We start from the raw sequence: 18583 nt of genomic DNA, 5'->3' as shown, positions 1-18583 counted from the left end.
GGCACAATATGCCCTGTGAGACTCTGTTTGAGAAGAGCGAGAGGGAAATGGCTGGGTATTTCAACCTACAGTTGAGTCTTGGTATAATGGACATAGGTAAAACGAATTATCGAATACAATGAAAGAAATGTGAAATTCTTTTTGCTCAAGCTAGGAATGTATGCCTTAATAAATATTGTACATAATAAAGGTAGTATTATTAATAATATTAGTATTATTTCTGTGCTGTAATTTTCTTCGTTGAAACTAAAGAGAAGTAAAAAAAAAAGAGGATGAACAGTAGGGAGACATTTTCTCACGTCCGATGTTGTTTTTCTGCCGCATTTTTATCACATTCCCTTTATAGTTTGTCAAAAGGAAAAACAAACTAATTGCAGGGGGTGCCTCAGCCTGGCGTGCGATTCTTGATTTGCTGGTGTATGCATATGAGTGGACTCGCCTGGACAGGCTGCGGGTGCCACCAAACCGGCCGCTGAAAGACCAGGAGCTCTGGTCCCTCGTGTCAGTACACCCGGTGCGGGACTTGGATATTGGAATGTGTGCGAGCCTGACACCACGGGTGGTTCCACTGCTGCGTTACAACCTAGCAATTAAGAACAAGACTCTGCGGTCGTTGATTTTGCCTCCTAATCTCCTGCAGCTGGATTATAGGTGGGTGTTTGGCTAAATGCAGCTGTGCTTTAAGTCGTGCTTGAAAACAGGACAGGAATGGATGTTCAAAGCCCATTCAAACAAAATTAATGGTGCACAGCAACATTTGTGACGGAGATTTATCAGCTTGACATGGACTCACTTGGGAATGTACAGCATGTTATAACATATGCTTAACCCTTTCAGATGCCAACTATGAAGGAATGTCTGTAAATGTGTCAAATCACTACAATGTTACTTCAAGGTACTCAATATTCTATTTCAATAAAAATAATGAGATAATTGTTGAATATATCTATGTCATAGTAACTCGTTATAATTAAGTTGCCAATAAATATTTCTTTATCTTGAAGTAATTGATGCTTACTTTTGGCATGAATAGAATCTAATCTCAGGCTAAAAATATAGTCTGAATTTATTTTCAGTTATGTATATTGTGAGCAAGGAAATTTTTTGTTTTTCAGCTTGCTTGCAGAAAGGGGCACATCGCACAACTTGTCAAACGTGGTAGTGCCTTCAGAAATGTAATCATATGTATCAGTACACTGCAATATGAAGCTAAATGAAGACAAATTATTCTTGCAAAAGGTTCATTTCATCTAATGTACAATATATCTTGCTCTTTCTTAACCTCTACAGTCAAACATTGTTATATTGAACCCACATACAGTTAAACCTTGTTATAACGAGACGGGCTATAACAAAATAATGGATATAACGAGCAAATCCTAATTCCCCTTGAAAGTCCCCATACAAACCAATGTATTCATAACCTTGTTTTAACGAGACAAAATTAGCCTGTTATGGGATATAACGAACAAATTTTGTTAGGAAGTAAAATTTTGAGCCGATGTCACGACAGTGCACAACGCGAATTTGAGACGGCGTGCAACGCGAGAACTGTATTTAGCAGTTCAAAACTCCCGCCACGCGCACTCCAGCAACGCGCGCAAAGCAGATAGCACGCGCTGTTTCCGAAGGAGAGGTCGCTGCACATGCGCCGCTTGGCTACCACCGACAGCAGAGCGCTCCGCAGCTCTGCGAACGTCTCGCTCTTTTCTTTTCTTTTCTATCTTCTTTATATTCTCCCTCTCCCCTTTCTCATGGCGCTGAGGCGCGCTTCCTAATCTTACATACCCCCTTCCCCTTGAGTAACCGGTTCCTAGAGGGCAGCGCAAAAGAGCGCCCCTTCTGCCCCTTCCTCTTCACAGTCACTTTCTCTGCAAGTGTTTTCGCTCGCCGAAGTGAGCCGCGTTGCTTTTGCGTGCATGTTTCTTCTCTTTTTTGACCGCTTCCGCCTTATCTTTTATCGTGCTACGCTCATGATTCCAGCAACATGAATGCGCCAGGCGGGAAGCGAAAGCGCATAACGGTAAATCAGAAGGCGGCTATGATAAGAGCCGTCAAATCGGGGACCAAGAAAGGCAACGTGGCAAGAGACTTTGGCGTATCAACGAGCACACTGTCAACCATCTTGAGCAAGCAGGAGTCTATCATCGACGCTGTTGCACCTGGTGTGAAAGGAAGTGCTAAGAGGATGAGGGCACCTGCCTTTGAAGCGGTCGAAAGGGCTGTTTTCAAATGGTTCTTGGACACGCGGGTCGTGAATCTGCCGGTGAGCGACGCCTTGCTGCAAAGAAAAGCGAGAGACTTTGCCTGCATCATGGGCTATGACAACTTCGTAGCAAGTTCGGGTTGGCTCCAACGCTTCAAGGAGCACCACAACATTGTCGGGAGAGCGGTCTACGGCGAATCGCAATCTGTCGACGAAGCAGAGGCTACCAAGTGGGCGAAAGAAAACATCGTGCGGCTGCTAGAAAAATACAGCGCGGAGGATATTTTTAACGTGGACGAAACCGCTTTCTTTTTGTTGCCACACAAGACGTTAGCCCTCAAAGGCGAGCCGTGCCATGGCGGCAAACAAAGTAAGCTGCGGATCACTGCGCTACTTTGTGCAAACATGACCGGCTCTGAGAAGCTGTCAATTTTCGTAATTGGCAAAAGTGCATCCCCTCGCTGCTTTAAGAGGAAGAGGCAGCTCCCAGTCAAGTACGTAGTCAATCGCAAAACCTGGATGACCAGGGAGATTTTTTCAAAATGGCTTTGCGAATGGGACGAGAAGCTGGCAAAGGCGAACCGCAAGGTGTGCCTTATTTTAGATAACTGCGCCGCCCACCATACCGCTGCCGTGCTTCAAAACATCGAGCTGCTGTTCTTTCCTGCCAACTGCACAGCAAAAATACAGCTGCTTGACCAAGGCGTGATTATGTCGCTGAAGGCAGGTTACCGCAAGCGTGTGATAGACAAGCTCCTGCTCAACATGAGGATGAAGCGAGACACCGATGTTGACTTGTACGCTGCGCTCGAAATGCTTCAGGCGGCGTGGATGAGTGTGACGGCGACCACGATCGCAAACTGCTTTCGACACGCCTCATTTGCCGCCGCACCAGACGTCAGCGATGAGCCATCAGACAAGCCCACTGTGCCGGACGGTTTTGCCACATCAGACGAAGTAGCTGCATCATGGACGGCACTTCGTGACGCCGGTGTCGTGCCTGACAGCAAGTCGTTTTGCGACCTGTGAGTGCGGACTCGAAAGTGGTGGCAACGGAGCAGCTCCTGGATGACGATATTGTGCGCGCTGTCAGTGATCGTAACGAAACCAGTGATGACTCTGTCGACGAACAGGAGACAAACGTGCCGACGGCGTCGGAGGCATTAGACGCGGTGGACGTACTGCGCCGCTACTTCGGCGCTCATGAGGGCGGCGAAGATGGCTTGAACATTGCGGCCGCAGCTGAGCGAGCCATCGTTCGCATCAGGAAGATGCATCAACGTCCAATTACGGACTTCTTTGCTGCTAAGTCTGCCTGAAATGCAAGCTGTGTATTTTGAAGTGCATTAAAACAGGTGCATGACTTTTTCCTTTTATTTGGGAATGCGGTTATTTTGTTGCATACCACCGTGCGGCGGAATGCTACTTCGTCTGCTATTTTTTTGGGGTAAGTACAGTGCATAATATTTGCGATAAATGCCCACTACGGCTATAACGAAATATTGGTTATAACGAGCAAATAGTGGCGGCCCTCCAATTTCGTTATAACGAGGTTTAACTGTATATAGAATTTTCGGGTATATCGAACTCGTAAGTTATCCCCTTGAAATTCCTTTGTAAAAGTATAGAAATTCGCATGTTTATATCGAACACTATTTTTACACGCCTTCGAATATATCGAGTGCTGCATGAGCTCGAAGATGCACTTCCGCATGCGCTGTGTACTGCAATCTCGGCGGCAGCGTGGCTCCGCGCGCGAGTTGGAAGGCGTGTTTTCGCACTCGCACGCTCCACGCGGTGCCACGCCTTCTTTAAAACCCGAAACGCTCGCAAAAAGGTAAGGGCGAGAGGGCTCGAACTGCACAATCTCTAACTTGCGAAATGGCTTTTTTTTTTCATTTTCTCTCTCTCATGCTTTCTCTGCAGGAACCAAAAAGCCGATGTCCTCCTCCTTTCGCCTTTTTTATTTTTTTTTGCTGTTTTGCGAAATTTGATCAGCCAACCACAGCTCGTGCCGTTTGCTGTTGCTCTCGCTGGTGGCCATCGCCTCGTGAGCATTTTGCTTCTGTCCTCACGCCGCCTACATACCATCGCAAGTGCAGCATTTATATTTTGCATGCGCACCGCCGCGGTGGTCTAGTGGCTAAGGTACTCAGCTGCTGACCCGCAGGTCGCGGGTTCGGATCCCGGCTGCGGCGGCTGCATTTCCGATGGAGGCGGAAATGGTGTAGGCCCGTGTGCTCAGATTTGGGCGCACATTAAAGAACCCCAGGTGGTCGAAATTTCCCGAGCCCTCTACTACGGCGTCTCTCATAATCATATGGTGGTTTTGGGACGTTAAACCCCACATATCAATCAATATTTTGCATGCATGGTATGCAAAGCTGCAGCGGACTCCTTGAATTGTCGAATTCTCATGAAGTTATGGCCAGCGTCAAGAAGCGCAAGACTGTTGACTTTTGAACGAAGTTGAAGGCTATTCAGCGTGTTGAGGCGGGCGAGTAATGTTCGATCGTCGCAGACGACTTCGGGGTACCACAGAGCACTCTGAGTACCTTGTAAAAACAAAGCAAATATCAAGGCAAAGGCGGTCGAACAGCGAGTGTTGGGAACCTGTGATGTGTGCGCTTATGCCCATAGAAATGTTGAAAAGACACTCGCTGCCTGGTTTTTAGAAGTGCGCGCGAAGAGAACATGTGGATGGCCCGATGCTGATCGCCAAGGTCGAACGGTTTGCCGCTGCACTTGGTGAAACAACTTCGCCGACAACAGCGGGTGGCTTCACCGATTTAAGCAGCTCTACTACATCGTTGGCAAAACCGATTTTGGCGAAAGCGAAGCTGTCAGCAGTTAGAACATCCAGCTGTGAATGACGCAAGAGTGGCTGTAAATCTGCAAGAAGTTTTCTGCCGCAGAGATCTTCAATACCTGGCGAGACGTGATAATGGACACAGTGGCCAACTGCTTCCGCAAGGCAGGCTTCGATCGAGACGGCGTAACTTGCGGAAACCGGTGAAGACGACGAGCGCATGAAAGACGCATTTCAGGAGTTGTTGTCTCGCTTCCTGGCAGCAGTTCCACATGAAGTGTCTGCAGATGATTTCATAAAAGCGGACTGCAATGTCCAGGCCATTGTGAGCCTCGCTGACTAGGACATATTAGCGGTGGCCGCAGGGACTCAGGATGCCCAGGCCGACAGCAGAAGTGATGAGGAGAATTGTCCGGACTAGACACTGGCTACACACGCGTGCTCCGCTGCTGAAGTAGCGGCAGCGTTCGGCGCCATTTGCCGTTGTATCGGCGACCTGGAGGGAACCGGACTGTCACACCTGGACAGCCTTGATGGGATAGAGACTAGAGTCTTCAACTTAAGGGGGCAGACTCCTTTTATACACTTTTTCTTTATTTCTTCAGTGATGTTAATGAAACTGCACAGGCTTGTGAAGCTTTTTCTGCTGATTTGAAGTATGCAATTACTTTTCCCGTAACTCATCTCATTTATAAGATAATACAAGTTCAATCCCCCATTGTTTAAAGCCTCGTTAGAAAAAAAAGTGCCGAATTAAAAGCAATATTTAAGATATGGCAACATAGAATAATGATTGAAGATTGAAATAATGGAAGTAGTTTATTTTATTTGGCTTTTTTAGTTATTTTATGGCAGATTGAATTTTACACTCCGAAAATGTAGTTGGCATGTTATTACAAACCTGTTAAATAATTATAATTAAAAAGGCTTGTTTTCTAAATTCAATTTCTATACTTGCATTCTACACACATACAGGTTTCTATTGCAAAAAAGAATTATTGTTCTAGCTGCCGAGATATTGAGGCCTCAAAATTGAACAGAGTCATAAATTCACATTTTGAGAGAAATGGCAAAAACAGATAACACACACTTTATACAGAAACAATGATAATAAAATGGATATTTCACATAGTAGATACTAATATCCACCAAGAATATAGTGTGACTGGTGCTCAGCACTGCGGTGGCACTTCGTTAGTGCTTGCTGGAACTTTTGACTCGAGGCACGCTTGCAGTTTGAGTCAGCCACTCGCCACCTGTCCTTCTCAGTCATTCGTCTGATGCTTGGAAGGCTGGGGTTGAGATTGAGTTCGTCGAAGATGCCTGTTGACGTTCTCAAGTTGCCGCCATTAAATTTTATTACTGCCTCCGCAACTGCAGCTTCAACCGCAGACAGGGAAGCATGGCACTGCTTAGGTGCCAAAAGCCAGATCATAGAATAAGGTCTTTCATTGCTATTCTAGGTTTTACCTCTTTGGCACCTTTCTAGAAGCCCTTTATCAGACAGGCGCTCATATACTGGCAGAAGAGTCTTGCACACATGTTGAGGCAAATTGTAATAGTGCGTGGCTGTGATAGGCTGGGATTCGACTCACTATCATTAGAAGTGACATGATTGTAAGTTGCCATCACAGCTCTGTGCATGGCGTCAACATCTTCTCTGGGAGATTTAAGCGCCCAGCCGTAATAAGAACTCAACTTTTTGATGAGGTCCCCAATGAGCTTTCCCCTTCCTCCAAGGGTTTCACAGGCACCTCCTTTTTGTCTTGCTACTAAATAGGTGACCGGTAATATGGGAAATCTCGGGGGAACTGCGGGATACAATGGCTTCCGGTTCGACGCATCACGCGGGTTAGCAGTGGCACATGCCCATTTTTGTTCCACACGATTAAGAAAAGCACCTCTCCGTGCAATGTCAGTGGTTTAGAAGTTGGTTTTTTTTTGCTAACAAGCTACGATGACAAGCTACGAAAGCCATGAACGGTAACAAAACTTCTCTATCGCATCAAATTGATCGGCAATGCTTTTATGCTGCTCGGGGGTACTGCCAGTCTGGCTAGCAGATCAGTCGATACAGAAGACAGTTTTAATTTTATGATACGTTACTGCAGATAAAAAATCACCATTTTAAAGATGTCAGGGGATGGGGATAACTGTAGCAGTGTGCTAAAAATTAATTTCAGGATCACTGCTTCAGCCGACATCGTCGGTCGATCAGCATGAAGCGCAGCACTTAATGAGCGTGCTGAGATATCTTTTTTTTCTAGCCTTCAGCACACTATAATATGCATTTCTTAGTCGAAGCCAAATGCTTATTTGAACGCTGATGTTGGTCAAGCTGCGTGGCACGGTGGCACATAAGCAATATAGTTAGACATAGGCAGCGCTGAACAATCGAAATGTGGTGCTTGTTTAACGCACTTATTGTTTTGTGCGCCGTCCTGGCGCACAGTAAGACCAAGATAAACGCAAATGAACTCGTCCAGCGCTTAGTGTAAACTTACTCTCGAGTGAAGCTTTCACATTTTTTTTTTTGTCATATGGGTTGGCAATGACCTGCGCTCATCTTGTATGGCAGGTAGATTTCACCCGCGCATTCCCATAATATCTTTGCTAGGTGCGCCTGCGCGACAAGTTATTTTTCGATATAATATTAACAGCAAATTCACGCATAAGCGTTTTATTAGTGCGGAATACACAGGTACCTGTGATAAAATGGTCTTTGCACACTCTTGCTTCGATGTTCCGTACCTAAAGGCTACCTGTCGCTGTGGCTCTCTTCACAGCTGCGGCCCACCTAATGTTTCTTTCTTCATTCCATGGGAATCGAAACATGCGTTTGCCTTTCACGCACAAGTTGGAGCAGCCAACGGCTGAACAACAGAACATAGTTTATCAGGAGGAAGATAAACGGGCAACCGTGTGCGCGAATCCCGAATAATCTGAGGCTTCTGACAGAGCAGTTTTCCGTTGTCTACTCTTCTGGAACCGGAAGCCGCCAGCAGACGGCGTATCCCACAATTCATCGCTCTTTTACTGGTCACCTATTGCGTAGGGCAGTGCCCATACGCTTTTGGACGTGATTGACACAGTCCTCCTTTTGTACTTTTATGAAGCCATAGACATCCGCTTCTTGCAAAGCCAGAAAGGTGCGGCTGTCACTATCTGACAATATTGTTGTGTAGTTTAGGCCATTTTTTTAGGGACCTCTCAAAGAGAGGCACGGCTGCCTGAACTTCAATTTTGCCAGCTTTTTTGTACTATTTTTTTTGCACACGTGGCTGTCTTGCCAAGCCTGATATGCTGGGTCGTCTTCCTTCGGTCGACGCTCACACCCGGCACTAGAGTTACTCAAAACCACGTAGTCCAGCACTAGGCCACGCATGTGTGGGACGAGTGCCCGCGCGTCATCCACGAGCCGTCGTACAAGACTGCAATACTGTCGGCATAGTCAATATACAGCTCCTTGTACACCTCGCGAACTGCACTCGCGCACTCGCCCATCACTTTTTCGGCCGTGCGATTAGCTGCAAGTGTCAATTTTTGCTTCACATATCCCTGCCACGTTTTCTTGTGAAGTCCGCGATGAGATATATTCATGGTCGAGAATATATCATTCAGAGCTGATTGACGGTTCCCAGAAGCCTGAATGGCTTAAGCGGCAAGAATATTGACGGTGAACGAATTCACTTTTTGTGCGCCATCCACTCGCGGAGAGCTCCACGCTTGCCCGATGTCGCCACAGTTCACGCAACGCGCACACATTTTCATGGCAAGGCCGTATTGCCTGTCCTGTCTGTGAATACTGAGGGTTTCGTGGCAAATTTTACATTTCATGGCATCGAGCAGTTGACCGATGCAGCCAAGATTGGCGATCAAAAAACTTGCCTCCTCTTCGCTTTGCTCCAGGGGAGCGGCGCCGGCCGATGCGTCATTCCTCAAAAACTCAAATTTTCTCTTTGATCAGCCGTCGATGCCAGTTCCTGCAGCCTTGAATCGGCCTTTGTACGCCTTATCTGCAGCTCCGATTCCGTTAGCATGGTTGTGTCACGGCGGACCCACTAGGCCTAACTTCCTGTCGACTGTCTCGGGTGCCTCGGCGATTCCTTCGCTGTTGGCGGATGAGATGGTGGTCGTAGAGTCTCGATGCGCGCAATGTTTATTTGCACGTTCCGATGATGGATGTGCCGGCAATACGTCAGGTTTGGGAACATCGCAGGCTGGTGAGGCCGTCAAGCTTGCGTCGGCGGGCGATCCATCCCGTCCTTCGTTGACGCTACTCGCCAAGAGATGCGCCATGAAATTGTTCGCTTGAGCTTTTCTTCTTTTTTTACCGAACCTATAATGGGTATGAAACTTTCGCGGTGCTCCAGGCACTGCAACAACTTCGATCGCGAGCACGCTAGTCAAAGCACAAGCGGTACGACAGCACAACACGTTGTTCGCGCGTTGTTGACACGCCGTGCAGACGATGCGAGCCCAATTAGTCAACGAAGTGGCCACCTCATGGTCACGCGCACTCAACAACCAATAGCGTCGTGTACATTGCTTTTTTCGGTTGCTTTTTTTTTTTTGGCCACCAATGAGCGCAAAAAGGTTGTTTGAGCGGGAATCGGAAGATGGAGAAACGCGTTTTCAAATGAGACCAAGATCGTGGCTATGGCATTCGGCAAATGGTAGCTCTGCGTTACGAAAAAAAGTGTTTTTTTGTCAAATTCTGCGAAAATCAAGCTCGCGAGTCTTCTTTGTGATGATATAACAAGTAAATTATCGCTTTATGGAGTCTGAAAATTGGCAGGCAGGTGTAAAAATGCTTGCAAAATTAAAAATGCCATTGAAAAAAAAAACCTTTTTTTCGCGTTTTTTCAGTCCCAAAGACACGCACGCTCCCTTTATTTCAAAAACGAAGAAGCAGGCCAAGATAAGCGATTGTTTTCATGCGGCGTGTGTGTGGAAATAATTGTCTTTCTTGAATGTGCCTATTGTAGGGGATGATCCACTACAGATAAGCTCTTGGGGCCTATTTTTTTATGTCAAATTTTTCATATATCGAACTAATTCGAGATCTCCTTTGAGTCCGATATATCCGTGTTTCACTGTACTTCATGCAAATAACGAAAACGAGTGGTGTACACAAGTGTGTGCATATAGCGTCTGAAAGGGTTAAATGGGTTTAGAACCTCTATTCTCATTTATCATTCCTAGTTATTGTGATTCGCCTTCGAAATATCTCTCCCAAAAACTGCACAAACTGTATGATATTTAAAAAACTACATATGGTATGCGAGTAACAAATGCATATTTGAAATCTGCACCTGAAAAAAAAAAAAAAACTATGTTTCATCAAAATCAATCGAGAATCAAAAAACATTTTTCTATGACCCACATTTCCCTTATGCAGTGCTAAATGTTCCATGAGATTCCTACTACAACCATGATAATGCTATGTTACACATTTGATGCGATTCTTACTGTAACTCTGCCCCTGTAGTTGTTACCTATGCCTGTTATTATTGAATTGAATTGAATTGAATTGAAGTTTATTTCGTCCCGAAATTCTTACAGGATCGGGAGCAGAGGCTAAAGGCTATATAGCCTGACATGGGGCCTCTGCTCCTAAATACAGTTTGGCACGCAGGCCGTTCAATCTGTCACATTTGTTTTCAGAAATAAATATATAACACAACAAGTAACACACAGAAATAAATTAATAACACAATAAATAAACCATAACACAACAAAATTTAGCATGGTCTTGTCACACTATTTCAGGGAAAACATTAGAAAAATCACTTTATCACAAAAGCGTCATCTGAAAAGAAACTTCAATACAGAATATAAAATAAAGCATAAGAAAAGCAACTACAACACATAACTCAAATTGATAGATAGGATGTAACAAATCAAATACAGAAACTTTAATAAGCATACTCAATATCATGGTTCATTAGGATAGACTTGATGATGGTGTTCGAAGGTACGGAATTGAAATCTATGAGACCGTGTAAACGATTTAACATTGTGGGTATTTGATAATGAACGCCCCGCCGCGGTGGTCTAGTGGCTAAGGTACTCGGCTGCTGACCCGCAGGTCGCGGGTTCAAATCCCGGCTGCGGCGGCTGAATTTCCGATGGAGGCGGAAATGTTGTAGGCCCGTGTGCTCAGATTTGGGTGCACGTTAAAGAACCCCAGGTGGTCGAAATTTCCGGAGCCCTCCACTACGGCGTCTCTCATAATCATATGGTGGTTTTGGAATGTTAAACCCCACATATCAATCATCATTTGATACTGAACGTGTTGCTTGCCATAACTTGTCCTTATTGCTGGGATTTTCCAGCGTTGCTGACGCATAGTATAATGAGTGTTGTCAGGCCGGTTCTGAAGACACTGTGGCTTGTTTTGTTTAATCCACTGCAGAAGTTTGAAATAATACAGTTTTGTTATTGTTAGTAATGCGTATTTTTCAAAGAGTGGTTTGGTTTTCAAATCCCTGATAATACCATGGTATTGCTCCAATGCTCGCAAAACTCTTTTTTGTAGAACTAGTAATTTTTGATAGTTTGTTTGTGTAGTAGTACCCCATGCCAAAATACCGTATGTCATTTTAGAGTAGAAAAGGGCGTAATATAATTCTATTTGTAACCATTTTGGTAAGACTGGGCTGAGCTTATATAAACATCCAACGGTTTTACTGAGTTCTACCGTTAGTTTTTCTATATGTGTGTTCCATGTCAATCCCTCAAAAAGTCAACATGACATTGACTTGAGCTAGAGCAGCACAATGACAAAATTAAAAAAAAAAGTGCTATAGCTACAGTTTTTTCTCTTAATCTTTTCATTGTGTGGCTCTTGCATAAAACCGGCCCTTTTTGTTTCATATTCATGACTGTGAGTAGGAAATTCACTGTAATCAGTTGCAAGCCTTCATGATTTCATGCCGCCACTAAATAGAATGCTGTCATTTTCATAAATGATTTTTACATTAATGCAGAGTATACTGTTGACTGCTCATCATTGTGATCATTGCCAATACTGCGTGTGCTCTCTTCATAAGCTCATTATTTAATTAATGGGCAACTCTTACAGAGGTGGTGCCGCAACCTTATGTTCTACACTATGTTACGATTTTTTCCTCTTCCTTAGGAATGTATTTATTAATTTTAACGAGTCTTTCAACTCTATCAAGTTTTGTTGTGGCTATATTTTTTGTGTAGTAGTAGCCCTTCAGCTGTGTCATGATGCTTCTAGAATAACATAGGATTTTTCTGAAATAGTCTAACTTGTATGTGAAGGTGTTTTGTGTCACACGAAAGGGAGTGATCACGTTTTTGTGACGTGATAGTGTGTAATTTAGTATTGCTTTCTGTTTGACTTGCTGAAGCCTCATTGTGAGCTTAGGAACTAGGTTTGTGTAGCAATACGAAGACAAGAGGTCACTATTTGGGTTCCTGTAGTTGCCTAAAAAAAAAGGCAGCTTTCCTAATTGGTGAACCTTTTTTTACTTCTTACATTATCTTTTGATGATTCTTGGTGTTGTAAAATGCTGGGAGGGCAAACTGTGGCAGATCTTCTTTTTGCTAAAATAGTGAATAAATGAATAGTGTATATAGCAAAACATCGTTAAGATGGATTTCATGGGACTGTAGAAAAAAATAGCTAATTTAATGTCAAACTTTTGGGGGTACCATAAGAACAATACTGGAATGCCTGTTACATGTTGGAGTGTGGTCGTTTATTTTGCTATTGCTTCTTTTTTTTGCCATGAGAATTGGTTCTGATGTTGCAATTTCATTGGACTTAGTGGAGAGCAAGTGGTCTGGTTCGCTGAATGTAACATCGGCATTACACCAATTTGGACTATGTTCAATGCTTTGAAATGCTCAATGCTTTGATAGCAAGTCAGAACAATAGAAGGGCCAAAATATCTTCAATAGTCACACTGCCATTTATTCCACTTGGACCTGCGTCCTTTTTTTTACTCTGCACAGGGCTGTGCCAGAAAATTGCAATGCTGTGGCACCCAGGCAGCATTGTCTGGACTAATGCTTTAACAAAGTTGGTTTTTCTTGTTACGTCACTAAAATTAATTTTTTTTTGATACTGCCTATTTCAACATTTTAGCACCACCTTCCACAAAGAGCGAAAGCTTGATATACACTAGGGAAATTGTTGGTTTTAGCAATTTCAATAAACTGAAGTTTAACAACTTTTCATAACTCATATATCTCATGAAAACTTTCACCACTTTTTATGGAATGTTTTCAAATACGGAAATATTTTTTGGGAATATATAGTTCTTTAATTATTAAACATGTGCCTTGTTAGAAGGAAGATCTCCTCTAAACATTGAGAGTTACAAAGCAAATCAGCATCTCACAACGATCTGGAATTGGAACTTTATGCACGGAAAGGAGAATCGATGTTCAAAGGCCATTTGAACAAAGGTTGTGGTGTGTTAAATTTTCGCAAGTTTGATCCCAACCTGTGGGGTCTGAAAATGAAGGTGCTGCTCTTGAAACACACACGGGCGCAGCAGATGTAGTTGGGCAAACCTAACACATTCACTTGCTTTTACAACGGGGATATTGCCAGCCGAATCAAATATGTCACCGGTGGCACACTGAAGAACCTTATACAACATTACAATAAAACACTCAAATGACATAACAAGGTATACTGCGAATGCGGCAACGCCGATGTTCGGCGATGGGAGACGGCCCGTGGTGCCGTCTCCACAGACCTACCGCAGGAGACGTTTGCCTACACCAGCAGTCGAACCCCAAAAGGACTCGCTAGTTTTTTTTTCATGCACCGGCCTAGCTTCTCTATTGCAGCCACGTGGCGGCACTGCTGTAGCCACCGCTAATTTTGATCCTTGTGAAACACAGCACCACAGCTTGGCGGCTGTTAGACCTTAATTGTGATTATCCACAGCTTACGCGCCATGAGACACAAACAACCTTAGAGGGGGTTATGGGACCCCCACAAGCTAAACATTGAAACTTGTTTGTAATGCATTGCTCGCACCTTGACATCAAGATGTGAATGTTGCTTGCAAATATATGAATACTTTTCATCATTACTGATATAAAAAAATGCTTCACTTGATCATGCTTGGTCAATCATTTCCAGAAAAGCCCGCCGAATCGGGTAATGTTCAATGCAGTATAACCACGTTACAATGGAGCTGGTATGTAGTATTCATTATAACAGATACTAAATACCAATTGGTGGCATTATGCCAACCTCCCTATGTGTTCCATTGATTGAGCTTCGTTTACTTTAGATTCTGGTACAAGGGACATTCGAATATATTTGACTAAAATGTGAGGACAGCAAGGTGCTCAGGACTCCTTTATAGCGAACTTTTCTATTACGGGCATGCCAAATTCAATAGTTGCAACTTGAAACATTGCTTAGCATATTTTCCGGGTAGGAACAGTGTGCTGTGTGGATATCAGAGTACTGGTTTAAGAATGAAGACCGCAGCTTTCCGGTATGTTTATGGTTAGTAGTGCCTAGCTACGGCGACAGAAAACTGGCATGCAGCGTGCTTGGTCTTGCGTTTTGGGGAGCTGACATGTGAAATTGTTAGCCACTCTGAGCGGTTGCTGTGTTGCAAGCTTGGCCGAGGCCTCCACTGCCGGTTCTCATAATGCCTATCCATGGTTCTGAGAAGCGAGCAGACAATGCCTTTGATGATTCGTTGCCTTTGATGATGCACATTATGGCTTCTTTGCTTTTGCATGTCGGCTAGCACGATGGTCTTGCTCACAAAGTTCAAAGCAGAGTTGAGCCTAACCACAAGTTAGAGCAGAAAGCTCAGTTGTGATGTGCATGGACGCGGTTCTCGATGTTTCAAAGTACGTCATGTTCGATCGCTAGTACAAAGAGTAGTCCCGCGGTGATCTTTTTCACAAAGCCGGAAGTGCTGATAAAAGCGGAACATATAACTGCGAATCCAACGAGTCGGTTTGAGACGCACGTCTGTGATGTTTACGACGAGTGCAGTGCACTATTGTAATCTGATGACCGAAGTTCCGCTTGCAGCTGCCTTAATTAAAGTGTAATTGTATTCCAAATTACCGTCTACCTATGAACACGGAACGAGTGCAAAAACATCACTAACTCGATTTTCGACATCTGTGGCCTCGCGACGCTCAAGCAACCGATCATGGAGCGAGCATTGGGAGCGAGTGATGCGTGCTAGAGCAACGCGGCAAAAGGAGGCCTCGAAATAAATTTCAGACATTTGTTTTTGCAAAATTGTGTCTGAATAGGGGATATAGCTGAAATGGGCAGTTTGAACATGGAATGCTTTTTATGAATTAACGATCAGCCCAAAATAGTGGTGGCACTAAGATGTGGCATGCATGGCATGAGTCTATTGTGTGAAAAAGGCTTTTTTTTTTCGACTTCCACAATAATTTTCGCCACCACGGCCGGCACAAAAAGCGTTTCACAGCACTTATACATTGTTTTCATTGAATATGTTTTGGAATCAGATAGAAAAAGTGACAGACACAGAAAATGTGACTTTCAAAAACTCAATTTTATGCCCCCATTGAGAATGAATTCGTTTTATGGGTTATAATTTTCGCTGGTTATAACAGATACATTGAGTGTTTATATACAAGTCTGTTGTAACGCTACTTGAATTTTTCATACTCTTTATCCAACAGACCAAAATCCTCTTCACTATGGAGGTCTGTTGTAATGAGGTTGTACTGCAAATGTATAAGATGGTCGTGTACCTGCATGGAGTTACAAAGGAAATTTTATGTCTCGGAAAGAAAGCTTTCCAGTTGATAAAAGTTTTTAGGCTGTTTCAACCTGGTACCACTGCCGTGCTGGGGCATTGGGCTCGAGTTTAAATCCCAGATCATGAGGAATCTTTTGTCTGCTAGGGGGCTTTATTTATGAGAAATACATCCGGATTTTGTTTTTAGCTTCATGATTCAAAAGGATGCCATCATTTGCCATCATTTGCTTTACACTGCCTACTATGGTTGACTCTGCTTTGGTCTGTACTGTTATTATAATTAATATATTACTATTTTTTTCCTGTGGCTGGCAATTCCGTGGCACGTTTCGAAATCGGGCTGTGGTCCTCACATTTAAACTAGTATTTCAGATTTCTATAGTTTGCTTGAAACTACAGCGCACCGATTGAGCTGACCACCGGCCACGTGCATAACTTGTGCAACTCCTGTGCTTGCAGCTGGAAAGACCTCTCGTGGCTGTGGTCCCAGATGTCCCTGGAGCACCTGTCACTCTCTGGAGCAGGACCACAGCTTTCAGTCCATGCTAACTGGAGTCACTTGCAGTCGCTGCGACTGCTTGACCTGTCTCACTGCTCCATGCTAACTGGAGATAACCTAACTGGGCTGGAAGCACTGGCCCCAACTCTCGCTTGGCTTAGCTTAGCCGATGTGTCACAGCCGAATCTTGCTCTAGATGTCCTTTGTCAACTCAAGGCGCTCAGGTCAGTGCACGGCTACATTTTGCATTCTCTCGAAAGCCGCAAGTGAAATTTTGCCGCTGGGATGAAGTGGTGCTTCTTACATGCATTGACACAATCTGGAAGAAAATCTGTTTTTCAATGAAAAATGGAACAACTTTTCAATTTGTGGATGAGCTCATCGTTTACTGTGCATTATGAAATTATTGCATCGAATAGTGGTGAAATTCAGTATTTGCAGTGCATTTACGAGTTGGAGGCGCATGCTGTAATCGCATAAAGAGTCTTGGTAACTCTCTAAGAAGTCAAAGCAATAAAAAAGAAAAGATTTGTGTTTTAGTACCTCTTTAAATTTCAAACTATTAAGATAATGTTGTAGTGAATGGCTCTAGATTAATTTTTACCGTAAGGGCTTCCTAGAAATGCTGAGGAAACCTGAGTGAGTGAGCTCCATAAGCTATGGCTTTCACCTTTGCAATGGAGATCTAGGGTTGCCTGAACGAATACATTAGCTGGCTTCTTTGGAATCAGGCCGAAGGATACCCAGATGGGTCTCTGGACGTGAAGGGCGGTTGTCTTGTGCAGGCACCTGGACCTCTCGCAGAGCACTAATGAGCAGGGGCAGGGCTTCTATCCCCATCCAGATGCTTGGCTCTCCACGCTGGCCGAGTCACTACCCGAGCTCACCTCGCTCGATCTCTCGGGCACCAACTTGCCTGGCAAGCAGGAGATCGCTTCGAACGATGACACTTCTGGGTGAGGGTAATTTAGATTTTTAGCAGTGGAGCTGTTCAAGCTAATGAGGGTATTATTGCTACAGCAGTTACACAAACTGTCAAGCCTCGCTCATCACGTATTGTCTTTGATAGGCTTGTGACAATAGTGAATTTTAGGTTTGAAGCGAGTTTGAAGCAAATAGTGATTTTGGTCGAATAATTTTAAATCGAATTCGAATGGTAAGTACGATATACAAAAAAAATGGGAATTTTCATCTTGACCCAATTAACCTGCACAATTTTCGTTTGAATTGAAATAGGGGCTCTATGCAAATTTCATTTTTTTTTTCGTTCAAGAAAAGTCGTAACAACCTTGAGTAGTAGGGAGATAAGAGTTTTGGTAGGATGCAAGTGATAACCCGTAAAGTACTTAACATTTTAAAATTTATTATACTTGGAGCATATAAGCCGTTAACAAGCGTTTAAGCTTAATAAAAGGATGAATTGATTTGAGGGTAAAATGTTCATTTAAAGGGGCCCTTTTCAAGTAGCCATGAAGCCAGTAAACATGCTTGTTGCCTCACAAATTTACTGTCACAAAATTTTTAGAATCAGTCTAGTACGAGCGGAGTTCCAAGAATTTGTCGCATCCTGTAATTGCATTCTCTCTTCTCGTCCCTATGAAAGAGCTGGAAGCTAAGTAGGTAGGGATGGCATGGGGGGAAAAAAAAATCACGCGTGCCTCGTGACTTCGAGCACTTTTTCTCTCTCTTTTATTTTTTCTTCGAATACGCGGCCTCTCAGTGCGATGACGCATGTACTCGTGGATAAGCGGCAGTCTTCCGCTGCGGCCCCGGTAACGACAAGCTCGCCATGCTCAAAGCAGCCAATGGCTGTGACAAGTGATTTTGGTGCTTGTAGTGTCATTTGCCGAGGGAAAAGAGCAATTTTTAGGTTTGAAAATTTATAGTTAATTGCAGGCCACGTGCTGCGCTATATTTGCCTTGGGTGTTCTCGGTAGCCTCGACTATCGATCGGCAGCGTTTTCTGACCATGCTCAGTGAGTGTTGCAGGGCCCCTTAAATTTGAAAGGGGACTTTGCGACAGAGCTATTTTTTTTAATAAGTGTTTTTACGGCTTAGCATCAACACATTGCAGTGAAATCACCTTACAGGCAGTTAAATGTGGACTAAACTATTGACATCTATTAGTTCATTGCGAATACTTCGAAACGTTCGATCATTTAAATTCGAATCGAAGCGAGTTTGACTATTGGAATCATTCAAACATTCGCACAAGACTAATTTTCTATGATTACAGCAGAATGGTGCTTATTGCGTTTCTCCAGATAACACTGCTGAAGCTCGTTTCAACTAAGTTCACCTGTAGG

At 43.9% G+C, this 18583-nt stretch overlaps 1 protein-coding gene across 2 annotated transcripts in view; it reads left to right on the top strand.

The window, feature by feature from the left end:
* The window catches only part of LOC119160999 (protein zer-1 homolog), a 214168-nt gene that overhangs the window by 17604 nt on the left and 177981 nt on the right, over nt 1-18583 (top strand). For both annotated transcript variants that reach the window (XM_037413298.2, XM_075880180.1), the window contains exons 3-5: nt 378-651; nt 16238-16501; nt 17063-17233. In XM_037413298.2, the coding sequence (XP_037269195.2) occupies nt 378-651; nt 16238-16501; nt 17063-17233 (709 nt within the window). The remainder of the gene's footprint in view (nt 1-377; nt 652-16237; nt 16502-17062; nt 17234-18583) is intronic.

This window comes from Rhipicephalus microplus, chromosome X (genome assembly GCF_043290135.1).
Source record: "Rhipicephalus microplus isolate Deutch F79 chromosome X, USDA_Rmic, whole genome shotgun sequence".
Classification (NCBI taxonomy): domain Eukaryota; kingdom Metazoa; phylum Arthropoda; class Arachnida; order Ixodida; family Ixodidae; genus Rhipicephalus; species Rhipicephalus microplus.
Note: the sequence above shows the minus strand (reverse complement) of the source record. Positions and strands in the feature narration are given on the sequence as shown.